The 22212-nt window shown below is 48.1% G+C and overlaps 1 protein-coding gene across 5 annotated transcripts in view; it reads left to right on the top strand.

The window, feature by feature from the left end:
• The window catches only part of GAB3 (GRB2 associated binding protein 3), a 69165-nt gene extending 47536 nt beyond the window's left edge, over window positions 1-21629 (top strand). Inside the window, exons 3-11 of one of the 5 annotated variants that reach the window (XM_040614221.1) lie at window positions 6066-6134; window positions 6372-6588; window positions 7037-7515; window positions 10052-10107; window positions 11240-11495; window positions 12665-12746; window positions 14461-14563; window positions 15815-15928; window positions 16933-21629. In XM_040614221.1, the coding sequence (XP_040470155.1) occupies window positions 6066-6134; window positions 6372-6588; window positions 7037-7515; window positions 10052-10107; window positions 11240-11495; window positions 12665-12746; window positions 14461-14563; window positions 15815-15928; window positions 16933-17049 (1493 nt within the window). In that variant the 3' untranslated portion in view covers window positions 17050-21629. Of the gene's footprint in view, window positions 1-6062; window positions 6135-6371; window positions 6589-7036; window positions 7516-10051; window positions 10108-11239; window positions 11496-12664; window positions 12747-14460; window positions 14564-15814; window positions 15929-16932 lie in introns of all 5 variants that reach the window. The other 4 variants (XM_040614222.1, XM_040614220.1, XM_040614224.1 and 1 more) reach the window with 4 other exon arrangements.
• Window positions 21630-22212: the final 583 nt, after the last annotated feature.

Raw genomic sequence — 22212 nt, 5'->3', positions numbered from 1 at the left:
CAATCTGTCTTTCCCTTGACATTTCCAAGGGGCAGATACAGCAGCAATTTGAGACCTTTGTTGGAAGTGAGTCAGAACAAAGTCCTTCTCTGTGATAAAAGGCAGTGCAATATCAGAAAAAGGGTGGTGATGGAGGGACCTGATCCCAAGGGCAGTAATGTGTTTGGGGGTATCACAGTATGGCCAGGCAGATTACCCTGCCATGGTTCCTGTGCTGCTGCGCTCAGGCTGCTACTGGTGTCTGCAACCACCACGTAGTCATACTGGTACCTTGTAACTTGAAACAAAAGGCTACAGTGAGATGTTTTATTTTGATCTCTCCTGGTTCCTTGTCTTCTTTAATCTTCCCTTCTGTAGTTTATTTTGAGGGGAAATGGGAGTGGAAAGAGCACTGCAGTGGTCCTGTTACAAATGTGATGTCTGCTTTTTTTCTGCATTTACTTAAGAAACCACCAGGAAAACATGCTGACATATTTTTATGTGCCAGTACAAACTGCCCATGAATGCAACTTGTGAACTAGAACTGGCAGCTTTTGGGGGATCGGGGTCAATAACCCTTTGGCACTTGGATGTGATTAGGGATGTTCAGTAACCCTCTTCCTACCCATCTCCCCTTGTTGACACTGAGATGTTGCTCTAGCGTTGCTCCTGGTGCAGTGTTATTTTAGGTATAATTTTACCAATTACTCTGAAATGAAGGTAACTCCGTGCAAAATAGAAACGAGGAAATTTATTTTTTGTTCTCTCAGGTGTGTATACAGACTTCTCCTAGCACTGTGTTGAGGATGTGCATAGGGAGATGTGATCAGTGGCAGAGGAGCCAAGGCAGCAACTGTCCCAGGATAGGTGCATTGATACTGGGAAATATCTGTTCTGTTACACTGGTAACACAGTGTTGCTTGTGAGACTTACACATGGGCAGCATTCAGAGTGTTACACAGTGGTGTTTCTCTCCCAGCAAAGATTGCTGGTGCAGACACTGACGGATGAGAAGTGACAGCTCTTGCTGCAGCAGTTGGGAAAGCTGACATCCCAGCTTTCCACTCTGTTCAAGGCGGATATTGTCCCTCAAGAAGTTCAGCAGTGCAGAGCATTTGCCTTGGTTCCGATAAAGTCTGGCACCTGAACGTAGCGCCCTCATCACAGATGGCGTGAGCTAAGCTTCCAGACATGCACTTACTGTATCTCTAATGGCTAATAGCTCAGAAGATCTTCTATTTATCCCGCAGTTTGTGGCAGTGAGGTCAGCTCTGGGATGTATTCTTGTCAGGCTGCAGGGCATGTTCAGATCCTCTGATTTAAATCTGCACAGTTCCACAGGTTGCACATCACGCTTCAAACAGTTGCTAATTGCTTCAGCTTTTTGGAAGCACCTAAATCCCCCAAGAGCCTGTAGGTTTAAACAAATTACCCTTAAAAATTAACATAAGAAGAGGAAAGCTCTGTTAAATGCCACATGCTTTTTTAACTTAAATGTTACAGTGTTAAAAAAATAATAGTCCCTGAAATGAATCATCAAAAGAAAGACACATCAATTGCAGGAAATTTTAATAAGCTGTTCTGTGTATTAAAATTAATCTCAAAGCCAATATTATATTGTGAAATCACTCACTCTTAATCCTTGCATCTCTGAAAATTTGCTGTGACTTTGAGGCCAAAACCAAATCTGCTGCTTTCTCCACTGAATGCCCAGAAAGTGCAGCCACAGGCTTACGCAGTGACTCAGCTTTAAATACCGTCCCATCGTTCCCAGTTAGTCCCTTCCAGTGGCAGAGAAGCTGTGTGAACAGCCAGGTCCTGGTCATCAGAGGCCTCCGGTCTGACACATCAGCAGCCAGGTGCAGAGCGAAGTTAGCAAACCGTGGCTGGCCCTGCGAGGACAGCTTTTAAGTCAACAAGAGAGGGGATGGCTGAGAGACGGAGGCGACATGCAAGCTCCAGGCAGATGTCAGGAAGCACCTGGCAGGGTGGCTGTCGGGAAGGGATGCCAGCAGCAATCAGCATGCTGCAGCGCTCGCTGCCACAAGGAACTGTGCCGCCGCCTGCGCTGAAAATGATGGGGGAGCTGGCACCTTCAGGGGAGTCAGCTGGAGGAGAGAGGAAGAGGCCTCCCTCCCTGTTTTCCGACCATTTCTATGTAAAATCTTGCTTCTACCTCTTCCCAATAGAGCGGTCGTTCCCCAACTGCATGGGACCCGTGGCCACACAGGGAATCAAGAGGACGCCTCAGCCAAGTGGCTGGACAGGGGCAGGATGAAATGACGTGGCTGTGGGACATCATGGGCACACTTTAGCCCATACGCAAGCTGAAACCATGATTGTCACAATGCAATATAGCAGCTTTTCATTGGAGAAACTGCTGTGAAAGTTGTTTAGCCTTTTTCATCAGGAAACCTTACTTTAAAGATTGTAGCTGTGCATTGAATATTCCCTTGGCAGGGAGCTCCTCAGCCCAAGAGGGACCTTTTGTCTTGGGTGACCTCTTCACTTCTTCCATAGCCTCTGGGTACTGTTCCACATCCTGGTTGAACACCTTGCTCCTCCTGGGTGCAGCCCTTACCTGAAGGTCCCTGCTGATCTCCCTCTCTTCCCTGTTGCTCTACTCTCTCCCACAGCGCTCAGGGCCACAGTGGAGCCTGATGTCCCTGGGAGGCCCCCTCACTGGTGCCTTCCCTGCACAGTGCATGGATCAGGGTGTTGGCAGGGGCACCCTAAGTGGCAGTTACCCTTGGGTTCTTCTTGGCTGCTGGCAGTTGGATTAGAGCATTTCTGTTCCTCCACCTCTCCTCACCTCTGGTGTTCACACCCATCCTTGCCCATTGCTGGGACCTTCTTCCTTTCTGCCTGCACCTCTGATAGTTTCTTTGCCTCCTTAAATGTCTCTCTGTTGTTGTGGGGTTTCTTCTTTTGCCAGTGTGCACAGACTGTGCCATGGCATGGGGGTAGTTCGATTCCCCAGCACTTTGCTGCAGCCACGCTGGGGAGCATCTCCCCCAGCCAGGGCAGTGTGCTGGGAGCAAAGGGGAGCTGGGATCACTGCACTGAGGGGTTACCTGGAGTGTCTGTGCTCTCCTTGCAGAGGCACTTTCTCCCGAGCATCTTCATTTCATTTCCCCCTCTGTTCCCATACAAAGTGGGGCAGGCAGCATCCCAGCAGCTCGCTCATGGCAGCACCTGGCCCTTGCACAGGAGTTCAGGGGAGGTGTGACAGTTCCTCCCAGCCCATGCTGGAGGCCAGGTGCTGGGGCTACTCCCTCCACACTCCCCTCTCAGCGGGAGGAAATCCCTTCTCGCTGCACAGCCTCAAGGCTGCTCTTTAATGTCAGGCTCTGGCCCCTGGCCAGGAGGGGTGGGTGGCATTTTTGCCTTCTTAGTGTGGCCATGCAGCCTGGTCAGGGGTTGCTGTGAGCAGGACCCCCCTATTCTACTGTGTTCCCGCACTGCTGTTGTACTGTAACAATTTTTGGGGAGTGGGCTGGGGTCTAGCAAGAGGGAGAAGCCTTCTGTTTCTCCAAGCAATGGTCCTGCATTGATGGGGAAAGTCACGGCGGAGGATGCTCCTCCGCCGTGACTTTCCCCATCAATGCAGGGCAGAGATTTTTTGGGGGGTTAGTACTCGCCAAAGCAGTTACTTTGGCAGCCGAGGCCTCCCTCTGTCTCTCTGGCAAAGGGGGGGGCAGGCACCAAACCTATTCTCTGCCTTCTCACTGTTGAAAGTGGCCATGCATAATTTATTGTACCCAGCTGCTGTCATGGTACAACTGTAATGCACGCTGATTCAGTTACCAGCAGAGCTGGCAGGGACAGGGACAGTCTGCATGTCCCTGAGCCCCTGAAGGTTAGAAAAGGGCAGGTCTGCACGGTCCCTATACCTCCCTCCTGCTAACGACAGTTGCCATGTGGTCTGCAGCTCGCAGCCTTTCCTGATGGGATAATCCGTGGCTAAACCCTGTGAGTACCAGATGGAGTTCAGGCCTGTTCGTTCTCTGTGTTAATAATCCAGAATGTCATTAATTTCTTGTCTTATTCACTGTGGCAGTTTGTAGTTGTGTTTTTGTTGTTTTTTTTTTAAAAATAATTTGGTCAGATGGTGACATGAACATGCTTTTCTGAGATCCCTATTGAGTTGGCCCAGTACATATTTGATCATCTTCAGCTTCCAAGACAGCTCTCAGGGTCCCTGCTCTGAAAGCAGAGTTACCGTCTGAGCCAGCACAATGAACAAGAGAGAAGTGATTTTTCAGATGGGAAGAAAGCAGCCTTAAAGCTCTGCTTTGCAAATGTGAAACCCTGTAAAAGCCATTCCTTCCAGATGTTCACTGCTGAAATCCTGCCGCTCTAAGTACCTGCTCAAAATGAAACGAATGCTTTGCTTAAGCTTGAATTTAAGTATGTGCTGAAGTGCTTTGCTGACCTGGAGCCCACCACTGCACCAGACCCTCAAAGCTAATGGGAGGAAGCAGTGGTGGGTCAGTACTGGTAGATGGGAAGGAAAGAGGCAGCTCCCTCCCCGGTTATAAAGGGATGAGGTGTGGGGTAGTGCAGGGAGAGAAGATCAGTTCTGCTGACTGAGATCAGAAGCTCACTGCGACTGATGGGGAAGTCTGGATCTCTACGGGATTTTGTTTGTGTTTAGTGACGTTGCTAACCACCCAAGTCTTGGCAGCCCTCACCATCCTTCCTGACCTGCTTGCACATATACCTAGCACCCCCCAGGGCTGAGCAGTGACTACAACAACCCAGCACAGTGCCAAGGCTTGTTGCTGCGTTGAGCTGAGGACTAGGTATGACCTGTCAGAAGATCTCAGGACCTCACCACGCAGTGCAGGATCTGGCCTACAGCATGTGCACAGATGGTCAGGGGTTGGTTCCCAGCATTTCCAGCAAATTCTGGATATCAGCGTTCAAGAAATCTGCCTTCTTGCTCCATTTTGAAGGCGTGTTTATGCTTGGTTTGGTTTTACCAGCAGTAGCTGCTTTCTTGTGTTTGTTTTTGCTGTGGGTTTTTTTGTTTTGAAGAAGGGGTTTGCAGATTTGAATCAGGCTGTGTTTGCACTTTGGCCAGAGAGATGGGTATCTCACTGCTGAGCCTCACAGGTGTCAGGGACAGCTGGGGCACCCAGCGAGCAGCCTGGTCCTTGTACAGCCCCGGTAAGGGAGCTGCCACACAGCAACCTGAAACTTCATTAGAAAAATCATATTCTCTCATTGATGGCGTATGCTCCTGGTGCCACTGTTAGAGCTTGCTGCCAGCAGATGCCTTTGGGGAGCTGCTCTGCAAAGACATCCTTCCCACCCCACAGCTGCCCATGGGGATAGGTCTGACTTGGGCTGAGGACTCTATTTTTGAGTTGAAATGCCCCAAAAGCTGAGCCAGAGGCTGTGCTTAGCCTTAAGTGTGGCTAAGCCATCGCTCATCCATCCCTCCTGCCCTGCAGCCCCAGCTCTCTAGCAGGGATGGAGGCTGGGAGGGCAACAGAACCAGACTTGCCTCTGCTGCTGGGCACTGGCGGGGTCAGATGGGCGCGAGTGCCACGCTGGCAGGGAAGGGTGGCCGTGGCGGCTGGAGGTGGACCTGGAGTCAAGCAGGTGGCCAACTCTGTGCAGCCTGGGCCAGCCCTGCTGCCTGCAGCCCAGACCTGCTCCTCACCCCACCACCAGCCTTGTCTGTGCTGGGGGGCATTGGGAAGGAGGAGGCAGGGAAAGGGGCACTGAGTACAGGCTCCACTGTGCCTTTTGGCCTCCAGAAAAGTAGTATCCCTTTTCTCAGCAGAGCCAACAAGTCTCCAGCTGGGCGATAACAGCTACACCACAGCTCTCATGGTGCCCAGCCTAGGGAGGCGTAAGGAGTTTGCAGATAAATTCAGATGTGCAACAAATCCAGCTGCTCCATGAGCTGCAAAGCTCTGTTTTGTCCACTGACATCTAGAAAGTGGGGAGAAATTAATCCCTTTCCTTGTTGCCATTAATTTGAAGTGTTGGAGATTAATAATTAATTATTTACGTTAGATCCTAAACAATACTTGATAAATCAAACCACTCTGCCTCGGTACTTTCCTCAGCAGAGGCTGTCTTCATCACTGTCTGCAGGAGAGATGCTGCAGCCCTGCAGGAGCGGGGGACCCCAAAGCAAGGTGGGTCTGCACCTCCTGCAGCTCCTCGATTTGGCAGCTGGCTTACCCAGCCCGGACAGGGGGATCAGCTGCAAAACCAGCATCCCCTCTGCCCAGAATCAGTGTTTGCCTTGACCCATTGCTGCTCTGGGGTGGAACATCCCTGGTGCAAAGGCAAGCTGGTGGTGGCCAGGAGAGGCAGTGGGCCAGGGTGAGTCAGAGCCATCCCTCAGCCGGGGCCATCCGTTCCAATTGCAGGTTCAGTGGAGAGCCTGTCTCACACGACCTCGTCCCCACAGCCATCACCGGCTGCCTCCACCCATGCCTCCCGCATTGCTGATCCCTCCTTCTCGGTCGACCATGCTGCTGCTGACGCGTCTGCTGCGGAAGAGACCCCCAGCGAGTCAGAGTCGGTCTTCCTCCCTGACTACCTCTTCCTCTCCAACTGCGAGTCGGGCAAGCTCAGCCACAACAGGTAGGTCTGGGATCTGTCAGATGCATCAGGCTGCAGCCACCCTCTGCCTGCCCAGTGATGCCCTAGGAAACTGGAGTAAACTGGTCCTTGAGCCCTGCCACTCAGGGTAGGCTCTCGAGCACAACAGGGACCAGCAGCCTAATCCAATTTACACAGGGTTTTTCATAGCATAGATTAGCAGTCGAGCATGTTGGCCCGGTCTCCTTCCAGGGTGGGTGGCTGGGGACCTCACATACAGCCCCCCTCCAGATGCCCTTTCTGCCTGCTGCTGCCCAAGGTGCTCCACAGAGTGCCCCAGCCCAGCTCAGGGGGACCTTCCACAGCCATAGGGAAGGGACAGATTTTGTGCCGAGCTGTGGGGTGGGTTTGGGGTTTTTTTGCTGTGTGCTTGCTTGGTTGCAACCAGGAGAAAAGGAAGGCGTAGGTCCTGACCTCTGTCTCTCTGCAGGTGTGACAGCTGGTCGAATTCAGACAGATCTCTGGAGCAAACCTCATCGGATGATGTTTTTGTCGACTCCTTGCAGTCCCAGCCCTCCTTGTACCTTGTACAGCCATCCAGCGCTGGCACTGTGCACCAGGATGGGGCCCCACTGGCAAATCCCAGCACTGTGTCCAGGAACATAGACATTAGTGGGCCACCCAGTGACTTTTCCTCCTCTTCTCCACTGCTGGGGACACCGCTGACACCAACCTTTCAGATTGACAAGAGCCAAAACGCACTGCCCTACGGTGTAACCCAGCTGGACGTCCTGTCCAACACCCCCCCGCCACGGCCACCCAAGCCAACCCACTTCTCAGACAGGAGAGGGGACGAGGTGGGTGGTGGAGCCCTCCAGAATGGGCACGCAGGGATCTGCCGGGCTCAGGTTGCTCTGGTGCCCAGGAGGATCTCCTTGTCTAGCTTGGACAACGTGAGGAACTGGAAAGGTGAGTGTATTTCCAAGAGCCAACAAAGCAGTACTGGTGTGAGGGATGGAGCTGCCCATGAGTGCAGAGTAGGCTCCCACCTCCCATTGTGCCTTCCTGTCCTCCCACCCTGCAAAATCATACACCACCCAAAGCAACCTGAAGTGCTTGTTTCAAATTAGTTAGCAGGCAGGATTCAGACCTGTCCCTCACATTCAGCTCCTGCTCTGTAAAACCCCCTCAGTGTGTACACACGGGCAGCGATCTGGTTGTGATCTCTTCAGGGTGACGACTTGCTAGTTTTCCATGTCCCCTCCCTCTCCACAAAAGCAAGCAGCAGAGAAATCCAAATGAAAAGCCAACCACTGAATCAGACCATGCCAAACTCTCTATTTATGCAGGTCCAAATGTGGGCTTGCACATGGGAAATGCCTTTGTAGCTGCGCTGCTTCGCCGCATCCAGTCCTTTCTGTAACAGCAGCCTGACTTTGCAGCTTAGAGTAAAGAACGGGAAGCCAGGGAGACACTGGGGATGGGATGTAATCCAGGTTGAACCAGGGACTCTGTGTGTCCTTGAGCAAATCCCACTCTGTCCTTGCAGGGTAGCCTGAAAACCCACTGCGGAGCCAGGCTGTGCTGCAAAGCAAGCTCTGCTCTGAGCTGAGCTGATTTTTCCACTTGTTCTTGAAACATCGTCATCACAAACAGAAATAACAGTCAAAAACCAGTACATGCAGTATGGGAAAGTTTTATTTTGTGGAGCCACAGAACAGAGGGAGGCAGCTGGAATACCTGGCTGGAAATCATCAAGTATTTTGCAGTGATGTGTCATTTTTGATGGAGACAACGTAGGTTTTTAAGGACAAGTGACCTTTAGACTCTTGTAGTTTGAATGACCAACTGGTGTTTGGGGCTGTTAGATCTTGTTCTTAAAGCTCAGAAGTGAAAGCAAGGAGACCTCTGTCCAGCCTGTTTATCAGTGTACAAACAATTCTTGGAAGGTTTGTGGAGAAACACCCGTCAATGGAATTGGTATTCTTAATCATCAGTTCCATTTGGTTGCTCCCTGAAAGGTGCTGCTCTTGCTTCTGCACATGTGCCGCTCTAATGCTGCCAGCCCACTTGAGACAGTTAATGTTCTTCCAACCCAATTTATGCCAAAATGTTTTTAAGAGGATTAAGTGGCCAAATGTCATGTTCTGCTACCGTGCTGCAAGGTTATCTCTGCCTGACAGGGGGCAGCAATGAATTAATTAGTGCTGCTATTTTTTCTTACCCTAAGTGCAGCTGAAACTATTTGAAAGGTTAAACTCTGTATTAAAATGTGTTTAACAAGATCAGAAAAGGAAACACAGAGAAAGCACCTGTTCTTCACCAGCTCCCAGAGTGAGCCCACTCGAGTTATTTACTTTATTTTTTGCCCATGGCAACATGTAAAAGCTGAACAGATTTAATTAACCCAGTGCAAAGGCAGCGTACGCTGGTGGCGGCGCCACGAAGGGGAACAAGCTGTACATGTGTAAGGCACCTATATCCTGGCACCTGCCACAGCGTTGTGCCTGAATGTCTCTTTACCAAAGTAAAAAATAAACATAGCTGCCCCAGGATAGTGGCTGCACCTATCTGAATGTGTATCCACACAAATAGTATCACTTTGTTCTTGTTTAGCACTTGTCCTTTTATGCTGATACCACTGCAAAGACCCTCAGTTGCAGCACACTATTGACATCTCCACCGTGAGAGCAGGGGCTGGATTAACAGGGTTGCAGGGTTTTAGGGTATTCCCACAGAAAAGCCATTTTCTGCACAGAAAATAATTTTCCAGAAAAGGAGGGTAGCTGTAAACATCATCCCAACTGAATGCTGGATTTCAGTTTTTTTTTTCCTTTTTCTTCAAAAGTAAAATTGACCTACACCAAGACAAAGGTCAGGCTGCACAAGGGGACGCTGTGACCGGTGACCTTTTCTCTGGCTGTTTGTTCTCCATCAGCTTCAGCCACTTGCACCACAGCAGCATTTCTGGATGACAGAAGAATATTTCTCCTGCCGTTAAGTTCCCCCATGCACACTCTCAACAATAACATGTACTTCCCTGGCACCTTACATACAAGGCTCCTAATAACTTTCCAAGCAATAATGAATTAAGATTTCCTACAGTCCATTTTCATGTAATTTCCCCAGTTTGACAGATGGGAAAACAGAGTGGGATTAGAGCAGGAGCTGGGTTTAAATTTTTGCTTGGTTGCTTGCTCTCCACACCACACCAGTCTTTCTCAGCAACTGCTTGTGCTACAGGAAGCGTAAGTTACAGCTGGATTGTACATGAACATGTTTCTTGGTTTCATCAAACTTTAAATAGATGCAATAGCTCTTGAAATGCTGCTGAGTTGGTTCTGGTCTTAAGTGTCATTGGATTTCCTCATTTAGGATAAATACTAGGAGCTACGGAATCTTTATAAAGCTCTAGTTATTTTAGAGCCATATGCTTTACTCCAGAATGATCTCCGTAAGGTTGCACTGCCTTATCACATTTTTAATCACTTTTTTTATCTTGCAGCAGACATGGAAGGCAGTTCCTTAAGAAGTCGGGATAAGAGGCTTAGCTTGAATTTGGTAAGTACTCTGCTTGCATAAATTTTAAAGACTGGCACATTATGAACTTCAGAAAGTGAATCATTTCACATCCTGATATTCAGTCTTTTCTGTATTCAGCAGAAGAATAAAAAAAAATGGACACACTTGGCACTGGGCAACTTCTGCGCTGCTGCTTCACAGCCACCAGAAGCCTTTGAGGGAAGGGGAGGCCACAACACTGAGCACCCTGGTTTTAGAACAGACTAATCCAGGTCTGTTGTGAAAAAGGGTGCTGGTAGCCTCAAGAATTAAACTGTTAACCAAGAGCACCTGAGAAAACTGCTTATCTCTTGAAAGAAAGGGTCTAAAGGAGCCTACCACTTCATGATCCTGAGGGATATCTTCTCTTTAGGACGTAGGAAAGTCCTCTGCTCTCAAAGTTCCTGTGATTCAGGGCTCTGTCACACCAAAGCCTCCTGATTCAGCCTTTGGCAGACGTGGCTGTATGTAGCACCATCACACAGCCGGTCTTCTGCCTGGCACTGGGTATTGTCCTCTGTGTAGGAGCTCCTTTGCTGCTTGTAAGTAAGCTCTGCTGGTGGGCAACTTAGATTTTTCTCCCCTTTGAACACTTGTAAGGTTTGTAATCAAGCTCTCTCACCACACAGCCAGCACTAACTTCACAAAATGAATGTCTAGTGTTTATTCCCAGCTATCAGGAGTAACTTGTAGGTCTGCGTGTCTGCTCTCTCAGCTTCCACATTTGCAAAAATCTAGTTCATCAGATGTTCTCCTTTCGTATGCCTTTTTGTACGAAGGAGCCTCCTTCATTTTATAGGTCAGAATTACTGCTGGGAGAGGCAAGTGCAGCCTCACTGAAGTTGGAGGATTTAACCTACTTAAGTCATCAATAAGTTTGGTTCTAGTTTCCGGCAATGACTTGCAAAGCTCAGAAGTGGACGTCTCCAAAGCTGGAGTGTGCATCTGAACTCATGTGTTTGTCTCGTGTCTTTCCAGCTTCTGCCTCTCTGAAAGGTCACGTCGGGACTCTCCTGGCCTGGGGCTCAGCTCAGATCTGTTGCCAGCTCACAGCACCTCCTGGCTTGCAGGGGGTTAGCTATTCATTTATCAACCCATTTCTCTGTTTTTTTCCCCTCCTTTGCTTCTGAAGCCCTGTCGGTTCTCCCCGCTCTACTCGACCGCTTCAGACAGCACGGAGGACAGCTACGTGCCCATGCGCCCCAGCACCTCTCCCTCCGCGCCTGGCTCCGACTGTTCACCCGACGGCTACATCCCCATGAGCCCCGGCTCAGCCACGTTTACCTTCCCTGTCGTCAGCACTGAAAAACTCACCAGCCCATTACCTGAGCTTCCCTCAGACCTGGAGCCCCCTCCAGTGAACCGAGACCTCAAGCCTCGTAGGAAATGTAAGCCCAGACCTTAGGTGCAATTGGCAGCCAGGGGGTTCTGATAGTGGGGACATGGGTGACCTCCTTTGACAGTGTCCTCGGCACATTTTAAAGTGCTTCGTGTTCTAGAAGAGGGATTGAATGGCTGTGTAAGTGGCTTATAGTACTGTAACGTATGAGGCGTCCGCAGGGTCATTTGTGAGCCGAGGAGGAGCATGCATATGCCCACTTGCACAGGCTGGGTGGCTGCGTTAGCACGGTGCCTGGCTTCAGATCCCCTCTGACTGCAAATGACCAAATGGATGTATCCTTGGAGAGACAGCAGACTAAATCCTGCAGCTCTGAAGTACGTGTACTGCTGTCTCACCAGCTCCCTGACCTTCCAGGAACAGGACATCCAAACATTCAAATACTCAAACTTGATGTGTGGGCTGTTGGTTAAACCTCTGTTGGGTAGGCGCAGCTGTCTTGGTTTAATTAGGAATTTCCTGCAGATGCTTTTACTGATGGTAATTTTCCACTCGTGCTTTTCATGGCATCTCCAAAATCCGGGTTGCACTTCCAGAGGGATATACTGGGGACAAAATTCAGCTTTGCAGTGGAGAAATTGCCTAAACCTAGCCTACATTAAAGCTCTTTGGGCTGCAGAGCCACAAGGCTGCTCAGAAAATGGTTCAAGAAATGCTACTAGAAAGTGGGGACAGAAATTTAGACCATTGCCAGGAAGCAAAGCAAGTTCAGGTCATTTCTTAGAAGGTTTTGAGGATGGAGTGGGAAATGTACATCAGCTGGTGAGAGGAATGATCTTCATGTCCACATTTAGGAGCTTTTTGTTTAGAGGAGAGCCCAAACCCTGTTTTGACCTGTAAGGCTGAACTGGCCTCTCCTCTCGAAAGCAGCGTATGCAGAGCAGATTTAAGGCAAGCACGTGGATCTCGTGGAGCATTTGCTCTCCTTATGTCCATTGTATTTATTCTGTTATTTTAGGGTAAATGGGGAACTTTGCTTTCCAGTGCTGACTGAAATGGTCATTTGTTGCTGATTTCTGTCTTGGTTATATCAGTTATGTTCTGTGAAATACTCTGTTAGTTTCTTGCTGTTAATATAGAAGCGCATTTCTCTAAACAGTCTGTACTTTTCATTAGCTCTGCTATTGGAAATGTAGTTTCTTTTGTATCTACTTGCAGCGCGGCCACCCCCTCTGGACTTGAGGAACCTCTCCACAATCCGGGAGCATGCTGCCGTGACCAGGATGTGGACTGTGCCTTAGTAAGTCAACAAGAAACCTGCCATTCCAATCTTCTAAGCATTAACATTGTGGAATGGAGTTAAAAATAACTTATCACATCCCACAAGAAACAGTTTCCTGGCAAAGTCCACAAACAAAAATTCCCCAGGGCTCCTTCCAGCATCCCTCAGGCTCTGGCTGTCTCTAAAAAGCCAGGCTCCCTTTCACAACAGGCAGCTCCAGTGTGTTCAGCATCACGCAGTGATGCTCAGTCTGTTTTGAAGATTCCTTTTGAAAAGATGGGAGCTGGTCTGCACTCTGGTGTGGCTGCTGAGATGGTTAAAAGCTTCGCATGCCTTATTTATTTTTTCCAAAGTGATAGAGCCATTTTTGTTCCCAAAAATTAATGTAGCAAAAGAGAACCAGGTAAGATAAAGACCTGCCTGACTTGTAGCCTCAGTGTAGACTTCTGCATACTGCAATTCTGCCACACTGCAATTCAGACTTGATCTGTTGGCGTGACCTTTTGTCACTGGAAATTAGTTGTGGGGTAAACACAAGCGCTTTTCGTCCCAAAGCCCAGGTAGTATGAACAGATGATACTGTGGGGCTCCAAGGGCAGCAAAGGACTCATCTTCAGGGAACTCCTGAGCAGGGGAGGACTGCAGCCTGCTGGCTGGGGGGATCTTGGCACTGCGGGGAAGAGCTGACAGGAGAGCCAGCTGTGCTGAAGTGTCTGTGCAAACGCCGAGAATTCCCACCAACCTCCTCTGCGTGCCCCAAACACTCCGGAAAATGGGTTTTTTTCGCTAGGATTAGTGCCAGACAGGGCGCTTGCATTCCCCTACCTCAGGTAGTCATTTGGAGGGCAAAAGGGACACGAGCCAGGCAGTTTCCCAGTTGCAGACCCCTCCCTCAGCCATGCAGTGCAAAGCCGGTTAAGCCCTTTGGCGCTGCCTGCCGCATGCTGCCTGTTAGGGAAACCCAGTAGCCTGCCTTCCAAGCATCCCTGCCAGAGTGCTGTGGTTAATTAGTGCTGACACAGTGCAGAGTCCTGAAGGATAACGAGCTCGGAGGGAGTTTGCACGTTTTACATTAACAAAACTAAAAAAGAAGTATGGCCGGAACTAATAAAGCAAAAGGAATTATACTGTTCATGCTGCACAAAGTGGCCATCTAATTTCCTAATAACTAACCCCATTGTGCTAGCCCGCAATAATTTACTCACGATATACCTCTGACAGTTATGTTAGTGGAAGACATTTCCTTGTACAAGGGCTGAGTCACAGCCAGCCCCATAGCTCAGGCAGCATGTGTTTACGCTGCGTTCAAAGCCAGACAAGTTCCTCTGCGTGCACCTCCAGTGGCTGATTAACTCACATCGATCTCCAAAATGTAGATACCCACGCAACTCAGTAGCTGCCCCTTTGGCACATATTACCCAAATGAATGATATCCATCTCTGTGCCCCTTGTTGGAGAATTCCTCCAATGTTTTATGCTTTCTGTCAAACCATAGATGGCAAACTTTCATAAATCCCAGTTAAAAAAAAAACCCACACAAAAACCAACAAAACCACTCATAAGCAATATAGCATACTTTTTCTAGAACTAAGGAGTGGTTTTGGACATCCTCTCCATAAAGTCTGCAGCGTTAGTGTGAGTTTATTCACCATATGGACTGTGTCAGGCTTTGGCTTCATTTCAGAGCATCTGTAAGATGCTTCCTTAACCTCTCCTGTGTTTTTCTTCATAGCAATCGAATGAGCTTTATCTCACCAGAAAGAGACGGTATTAATTCAGCAAGAATATTTGCCAATTCAGTTTCCGGAGAAGAGGAAGAAAGTTACATTCATATGGTAATCTTCATTTTCACACAGCCATCCTTTGCTTTATTCTGCTCTGTCACATTGATGGAGAATGCAGAAGTTTGTTTTCTAAGAAAAAATGTTGAGGAGGTTTGTCCTTTGCCTTCTGTTTTTTTTAAAAAATGATGAAACGTTTTTAAACCAAAGACACTGGGGCCAATTTACAGAGAGATAAGGGAAGCCCTTCTTCTGCTCTGCAGAACTCAGCTGTTCACCCACGAATGTTGCTGAGCAGTTCCAAGAGATCACAGGGATCAGCCATATTTACATGAGAACTCATTAAGGCAAAGGAAAATTAAATCTTTTCACCTTTTAAAAGTGTGCCCCTGCAAAATCTCCTAGGAAATGACAGAAAGCCGTTAGTGCACTTCCTAAAGAAACACACCAAATATTGTGCAGAAACAGAACTCCCATTAAAGTCTCTTATTGCTTCTGCTTTGGCTGGTGGCACTAACCCCACTTCCCATCCCATGAAAGAAGAACATCTGGCTTTGTGGCTTCCTTTTCTTCATTCACTCTTTAGCCATATCTTGTGAGAGACCAGAATCTCAGTTTCCTTTGAATTTTAGGTGGAAATGGATCTCAAATCCCTTAATCTGAGCCAATGTCTGCAGATTTGGCTCCATAGCCAGCGCCCAGTGGCAATGGCTATAGAAATATATTGCAAAACTGACGACAATTCCCATGAACCGTAGTCTCAAATTTTAACCCACACCTCTCCTAGATCAAAATCTGCTCAGCAGGGCAGTTCCAGCTGCAGCTACTCCCCATTTGATTCTTCTAGTCAAATAAAACCTCCCATACATTTGTGGTTATCCGTGATTTTTCTGAAATTAATGTTCGGTTGCTAGATTTGAACAGAATTATCACCATTTCTTCAAATGCGTAGTATGCTGATGGTTAAGAGGGCACCCCTGTGAATCTGAGCCTTCCGAGGGCTTGGGTTGAGAAGCTGGGCGTAAGTCCTCCTTGATAACATTGAATGAAAATCAGTCTGGTTTGCTTGTTTTGCTCTAATTACCAGGAGAAAAAGACCCTCCCTGTTTCTTTATGCCATCCTGCAATTATTGGGTGCTATCCTGTGGTCAGTCAACAGATGTACCCTTGGCATAAAAAATGACATGGGTGGTGACCCTCCTCCCTTGTGTTCTGCCAGCCGAGTGTCCAACCTGCAGTTGTGGTCCTGCTTCCTTTTAGCATCATGTTTTAAGAGCATTAAAGGTTTCTTTTCTTTCCCGACAGGAACACAGACAGGCAACATCTCCATACAGTGGTGCTTTTCCATGGACAAGGAAATCTAACCTTGATTACTTAGCATTGGATTTTAATTCTGCTTCCCCATCCCCTGTACAGAAGGTATGAGTCACCTGAAAACCCCCACAGCCTCCTATCTTTCTGTCCGTTGGGAGGAAAACAGGACCGAGGGTCACAATCTGCTGGGTGCCCGAAGCATCGTAGTGAAGCCAGTCGTGTTGCCAGCTGACTGCATTTGTGGCAGGCCCAAGATTAATATAATAAAAGCACTATTAGGGTGATGGCCAAGTGTCCTTAGTGTGACTCATAGGGATGCCATTAACGCGAGCTCGGCAGAGGGCACGAGACTGCGCTGGGATGTGCAGCCACGAGGGCTCGTGGGCAAGTTTGTTGGTGCTTACAGGGTCTCTGCCTGCTCTTCCATTTTCATCAAGTCTCCACAAAACCTTTCCTGCTAGTTTTTCCCCAATTCTCTTTGCAATAACAAGTTTACAGCCCATGATAAATTCACGGGGTAAAACTGTACCATCTCTTGTAACACAGCAAAATGTGCATCTTTATTCTCACATCACCAAAAGCATTTCAATTTCCTTAGCAATGCTCAGAAAATAGATTCTTTGCTCCAAAGAGTTTATGACCTGCCTAGGTGGTGGGTAGGTACCACTGCAAAGCGACAAACTGTTGGTGGTTTGGGCCATTTTGTCTCCTGTGTGTAGTTTCCCCCATCAGCTAGTACTCCTGGATGCAAAAGACTAAAGACTCCTAAGCTTTCTTATTTAAACCCTCCTTGTAGTTAAAATGCAGTTAGGTCATCCCTGCAGCAGGATCACTCAGATGAGAAGAGAATGATTATCTGCATGGAAATAGCCAGAACAGCACGTTTTCCCCGCTCACTGTGCTGGACTGAGTGACAGGGTGACAGATGGATAATTATAGCTAAAGCAGGCTGTAAAGCAATGCTTTTGTCAGCTGATGTCACTGTGAGCTTCAAGGTGAAGCAATCAAGGAACAAGGGAAAGGGAAAACAGAAAGTCAAGCCAAGTTTCACTAGCATCCCTTTTCAACCCTAAAATTAATACATCATTTTTTTCCTTTCTGTCACTCAGAAACCTTTTCTCTCAGAGGAGCAGAGAGTGGACTATGTCCAGGTGGATGAACAGAAGACTCAAGCTTTACAGAACACTAAGCAGGAATGGACAGATGAGAGACAATCAAAAGTCTAAAGGAAGAAGCTTTGGGATCTAGAGGATATATATTATTTTTTTTTTTTTGCACTGGAACCACAATGTTAATGAAGCAGCTATCACAGTAGAGTTCAAAGGCAGAGAGTTGTAAGTGGCTTACAGTCCGTAGAAGAATGGCCTTTTTAATGGAAACCTTTGATTTCAGCTGGAAATAGTATGTTGAATGAGTGAGTGGTTCACTGATGATTAAAGTAATGCATTACCCTTTTTACTGCCCTTACCAGTAAGCTACATGGTACCATTTTTTGGCATGATTCTGCGACGAGTCATACATTTAACGTTAACAAATCCACTACAAGTTGCATTAATCTAGTTAGTCCTGCCTTCTCCCTGTGTTGCATAATTCCTAGTTGCTAAAGCTATTTTTTTATATTCCTACAAATACTGCGGGTGCTCAGAGTGCTTTTATGGCAGCGAGCATCTGACAGGTATTGGTGACTAATCAACTAAGGGCTAAAATACTGAAACAATAAAAAGAACTTTTTAAATACTTAGTGCTTAAGCGAAGAGGATTTTAGAAAATATTTTTCCCCTGGGTTTAAAAGTCTGACTCTGAGCTGATGCTGTCAGAAACTCCAAACAGCACTACGTACTGAGGGGACTGGAATGCCTGGTCTTTGACCCTCTGGGCGACGGTCATTGTATTAAGCTTCTTCCCTCCGTTGTGGCTCATACTTGTCGCCTTTCTGTCTGATGTTTTCTCCCCTGTCTTGAGGAGCGTCGTCGCACAGCGCAACGCAGCACAGCTGCTCCTCTAGCAGGAGGCTGCAGGCACACAGCTCTTGGCTGGCCAAAAAATAGAAAGGGAAGCTGTGAGCCTGTTTCGGCAAGTCTTGGGAGAACTGGCGAAGGATCAAGAATGCTTTCATCTGAACTGCAGAAGAAATGCCATTGGAACTGCTGGTAGCAGTCGTCAAACTGATTGTTTCACTAGACCCACCCCCCCAAAAAAAAAAGAGAATTAGGAAGTGCAGTGTGCTCTGAGAGAGGCGAGCAGACCTGCCAAAATAAAACAACAATGAGCTTATGCGGCATGAGGACCTCTGTGTTCAGGAAGCTTATCTACCTTGGGACTTGTTGCAGGCACTATCTCAGGATCGCATATGTGTATAGTTTATAACATATTTAACTTGAAAAGCTTGGCCGCAATCTTTATTTTAAGGTGGCACACAGCCACTTGAATGGTGGAAGTATGCAGTACCGCTGAGCGACCCACACTGGATTTGATCCTGGCAGGCTTCGCTCGCGTAGGTAAGTCCTGCTGGCTGTGAGAGGTCCGATCCTCTCGGCGAGGACAGGCGGAAAGCTTTCCTCTTTGACAGTGCCAAGTCACCGGCCTCCCTTCGCGTGCCTGTTGCTACCAGACTGTATTACTGTAATCTGACATCCCAAAAATGCTGATTTACCAAACAGAGGTCGTAGAAATGTCACTGCAGAACCCACTGGCATTTCCAGGCTCCTACTTGCTGTCCTCTGTGCACCCACTCTGGTTCATCCATTTGGGCACTCCGGGAGGCTGAGAGACACGGCCGAGCCACACGTCCTGCTGGAGAGGCGGCGTAGCTGACGGAAACACCATTTTCCTCCTACCTCAAGACAGCTGAAGTGCTTGCAAGCCTCACTGCTGCTTTAGCACACATACAAAGCTGGGGATCCGTGGTGACCAGGCTCTAATTAGCTTACCCTGCAAGACCGACGAGGTTCACCGGCACCTTTATTGACTCTGGGGCAAACTGGGCACCCAGGCTTGCGGGCGTCAAGTGTCCTGGACCAGAGCTGCTTGGAAAACCGGGGTTTGTACTGCAGATAGCTGACCTGCTGTCTTCTCCTACGCTCTCCCTGCCCACCAAAGCTCTAAACCGAAAGTTTGTGTTGGTAAAAGTTTTGCAAAGAATTCAGACTTTTCCATAGAAATCCTGCCTGTCTGGTGTGAAATTTAGTTTTGTTAAAACCTACTTGTTTTGTCCTAAAACTGCTGTAGGAGAGGCCTGAGCAGCCATGCCCTGGGTGTGGTGCTGCTAAAGGGGAAGTGGGTTTGGGGAGAGGCGGTGGAGATCGGCGCCGCCACGGAGGTGTTTGAGATGTTCGAGAGACGTAAGCAAGGAAGGGCCACAGTTAGAGTCGTGTGCCTTTCTGCTCAAAAGAGCTGCCTTTCTTTCAGGGTGTACAAATAACACTTGCCACGGAAAGCTTTTGGTGTGTGCTGCAGTGCTAAAAGAGCAGCTAAGGCGCGTGTCACAGCAGGGGACAGGGAACATCCCCACGGGGCAGGTGAAACTGCTGTGCTGCTGCAGATCCCAAATCGCAGGGTGATGGCACAGAGGCCTCCGAGGCGGCCTGCGATAGCGGACAGATCAGCTCGTGTTTGACCGGAGCAGTTCTTTTCATGCTGTCAGAAAATCTTCTGAAGTGGAAAAACACCAAGTTATTGGAGACAACTGAGTCACTTGTTATTCTAGTTTATTGTAAAAATATTTAAACTTTGATAAACCTGGTTAAGGGAGCATTCAGAAGGTTAGAAAAGAAAGAGCTCTTTTGGTATTTTTTCCCCCCCTAAAAGGACATAAACATATAGCTTGGCAGGGACTGTCCTTAGATCAGAACGGCCCCCTTTCAACTTCCATGTGTCCCCTGCTTGCCCCCACCGCTCTCTTACGTTGATCATATGCTGGTCATTGGTTTCTAACTTCCACTTTTTAACTAAAAGCTAAGTTTGGGGGTTTATTCAGATTTTTCATTTAAGGTCTGGCTTTGCTTGCGGCTCCAGGCTCCGTGATATGCATTCTTGCGTAAGCACCACACGTAAACCAGGAACAATTAAAACAAAATTAAAAAAACAGTTTTAAAGGCAGAGAGGTCCTCCCCCAAGGCTTTTATTTTTTTGTTTTAGTCAAATTCAACAATACTCGGAAGAGGGTAAGGAGGAGGGGGATCGGGGGAGGATGGCAAAGGCCGGACCTGCTGTGGCCACCCCATCATTAGGGACGCTGGCGGTCAGGGAGCTGCTGCAGCCCCTGCTGTAGCACCCTACGGGTGCTACATAGCAGAAAGGAGTCCCTGGTTGAAGTCTGTTCTTAACTACTGATCCCTTGGCCAAAGGGGAAAGAAAACCCATGAAAGCACCTGAAAATTGAGTCAGCTTTTGACAGCATCACATCTGACAGCGTAGCCCAGGCAAGAGCCCATGGCTGGCACTGGCTCTGGGGTCAGCCAGGAACACTGCTGGTAGTGTCTTCCTTTTGCTGGGGGTCGGTTCTGGTGTTATTTGTGTGTATTTCTTTAAAAAGTATCATGAGAGCTGATGCAGAGAGAGGCTGTGCACCTAAATGAGCGTGGGACAGCCAGTGGTTCCTTAGGAAACTCCCATCTCCTGGGAGGACGGGCACTGCCTGGCTCAGCACTTGCTGTGCCTTCTCCGGCACCACCAGTGTTCCTGGTTTAAAAGGGAGAGGAGCGCTCAAGGAGCAGCATGGTCCTCGCTTGACTGGAAAGGTCGCGCTGTGGGGTTGCCAGCTGAAGCTGGGTTGCAGGACGATGTAGGACACAAACAAGCGAAATGGTTTCAGACCTGTGGTTGGTGTTGGGGTGATCAGCTGGGATCCCCCTGCGGCTGGCACGGCCGGTGAGCGGGCCAGCGTGCCGGCACCCAGGCACGGGAGGGAGGAGACCAGCGATGAGATGGAGCTCTTGTACTGAAATCTGTGGCCACTGAACAACAAAATAGCCTGCGACAAACACCTGCTTGAAATACTTCCTAAAGAATCGTAATGAAATCAATTCGATCAGTTCCTTCCTGGAGCGATTTCAGTGCTGAACTGGGAGTTACACACATTCCCAACGTCTTTATTCCGCTCGGGTTTAACAGGGCCTTATTCTGCAGTCTTGCCATGATCACGCGTTTAAGCAAGGCGTAGCAGGATGCAAAGTTTGTTTGCTTTTAAGTCTAAGCTGTTTTTTCCGTTTATAATGCCTTTATTAGAGGAGGCAGCATTAAAGTCTTTACTGGCAGATAGGAACACTTTACCTGAGAAAAGTCAACAGCCATTTAGCTGGAGCCAGGTGCTTTCGGCCAGCTCACTTTTGCCAGCAGTAGCGCCTGCTCTCTTCCATGTCGCTAATTACATCGTAAGTGTAGATTTTGGAGTTGCATTCACTTGAAGTGATTCAGTGGTTTAGTAATTCAAAGACCATCAGATGCTGTGATGAGAATGAAGCACAGGGCAATGCCTTTTCTTTGTTCCCGTTCCGCAAAACTTGCTCAGGTCTTAAAAAAAAAATAAATAAAAAAGCCACCAAAATAGCAGACTTTTGCCATGTCAAAGCCAGAATATTTTTTGTTCAAATAAAAATAAACTTTTGTCTTGTGCAAATGAAGCATTATACGTTTTTTGTATTTGTAAATCTGTGGGGAAGCATTAAACAATCATCTCTGTTATGAAGGAGTAAGTCATTGATAGAGGGAAGGGGCTCACCTTCCTGATGTTTCATTGTAATGTTTGTTGTATATATTTGCACATTAAACTGTATATCTTTTTTCTAATAAATTAATATAAAATATAGCTGTGATTTTTCATTATTTCGATAAGCAAAGGTGCTTATGGGGAAAACTTCCACATTTTTCATTTAACGCTTTTTCCATTCTCAAGATATTTTAATTTTTAATTGTAGTTAATTTAATTTTAAAATTAGACTGTGACTTGGTCATATAAATTATTTAGAGGAAAATTCAGACAAATTAGCAAACAGATTTCTTACACAGGTATATCAGGAAGATTATTTGCAGGTGACTTGAGAAACAAATAACCAAATTACAACCTGGGCTCATGTCAGGATCCTCCACGGACCTGGGTAAGTTGCAGTGCCCCTGACCCTGACCCTGACCCTGGCCCTGACCCTGACCCTGGCCCATCCCCTGACCCTGCCCCTGCCCCATCCCCTGCTCCTGCCCCTGCCCCTGCCCCAGCCCCTGCCCCGCTGCTGCCACTGCCGTGGCCAAGGGGCAGGAAGGGGCCGCGCTTGCTGACCGAAGATGAAGGCCACAAGCACAAATTTGTTCTGCATATGCTCTGGGCTTGGATACAAAGAGTGGTTGTTATTTAACCTGATCCTTTAATTGCTCTGTGCTGAGGAGCGTCGTGGCTG

Source organism: Falco naumanni, chromosome 14, assembly GCF_017639655.2.
Source record: "Falco naumanni isolate bFalNau1 chromosome 14, bFalNau1.pat, whole genome shotgun sequence".
In the NCBI taxonomy this organism is placed as follows: domain Eukaryota; kingdom Metazoa; phylum Chordata; class Aves; order Falconiformes; family Falconidae; genus Falco; species Falco naumanni.
Note: the sequence above shows the minus strand (reverse complement) of the source record. Positions and strands in the feature narration are given on the sequence as shown.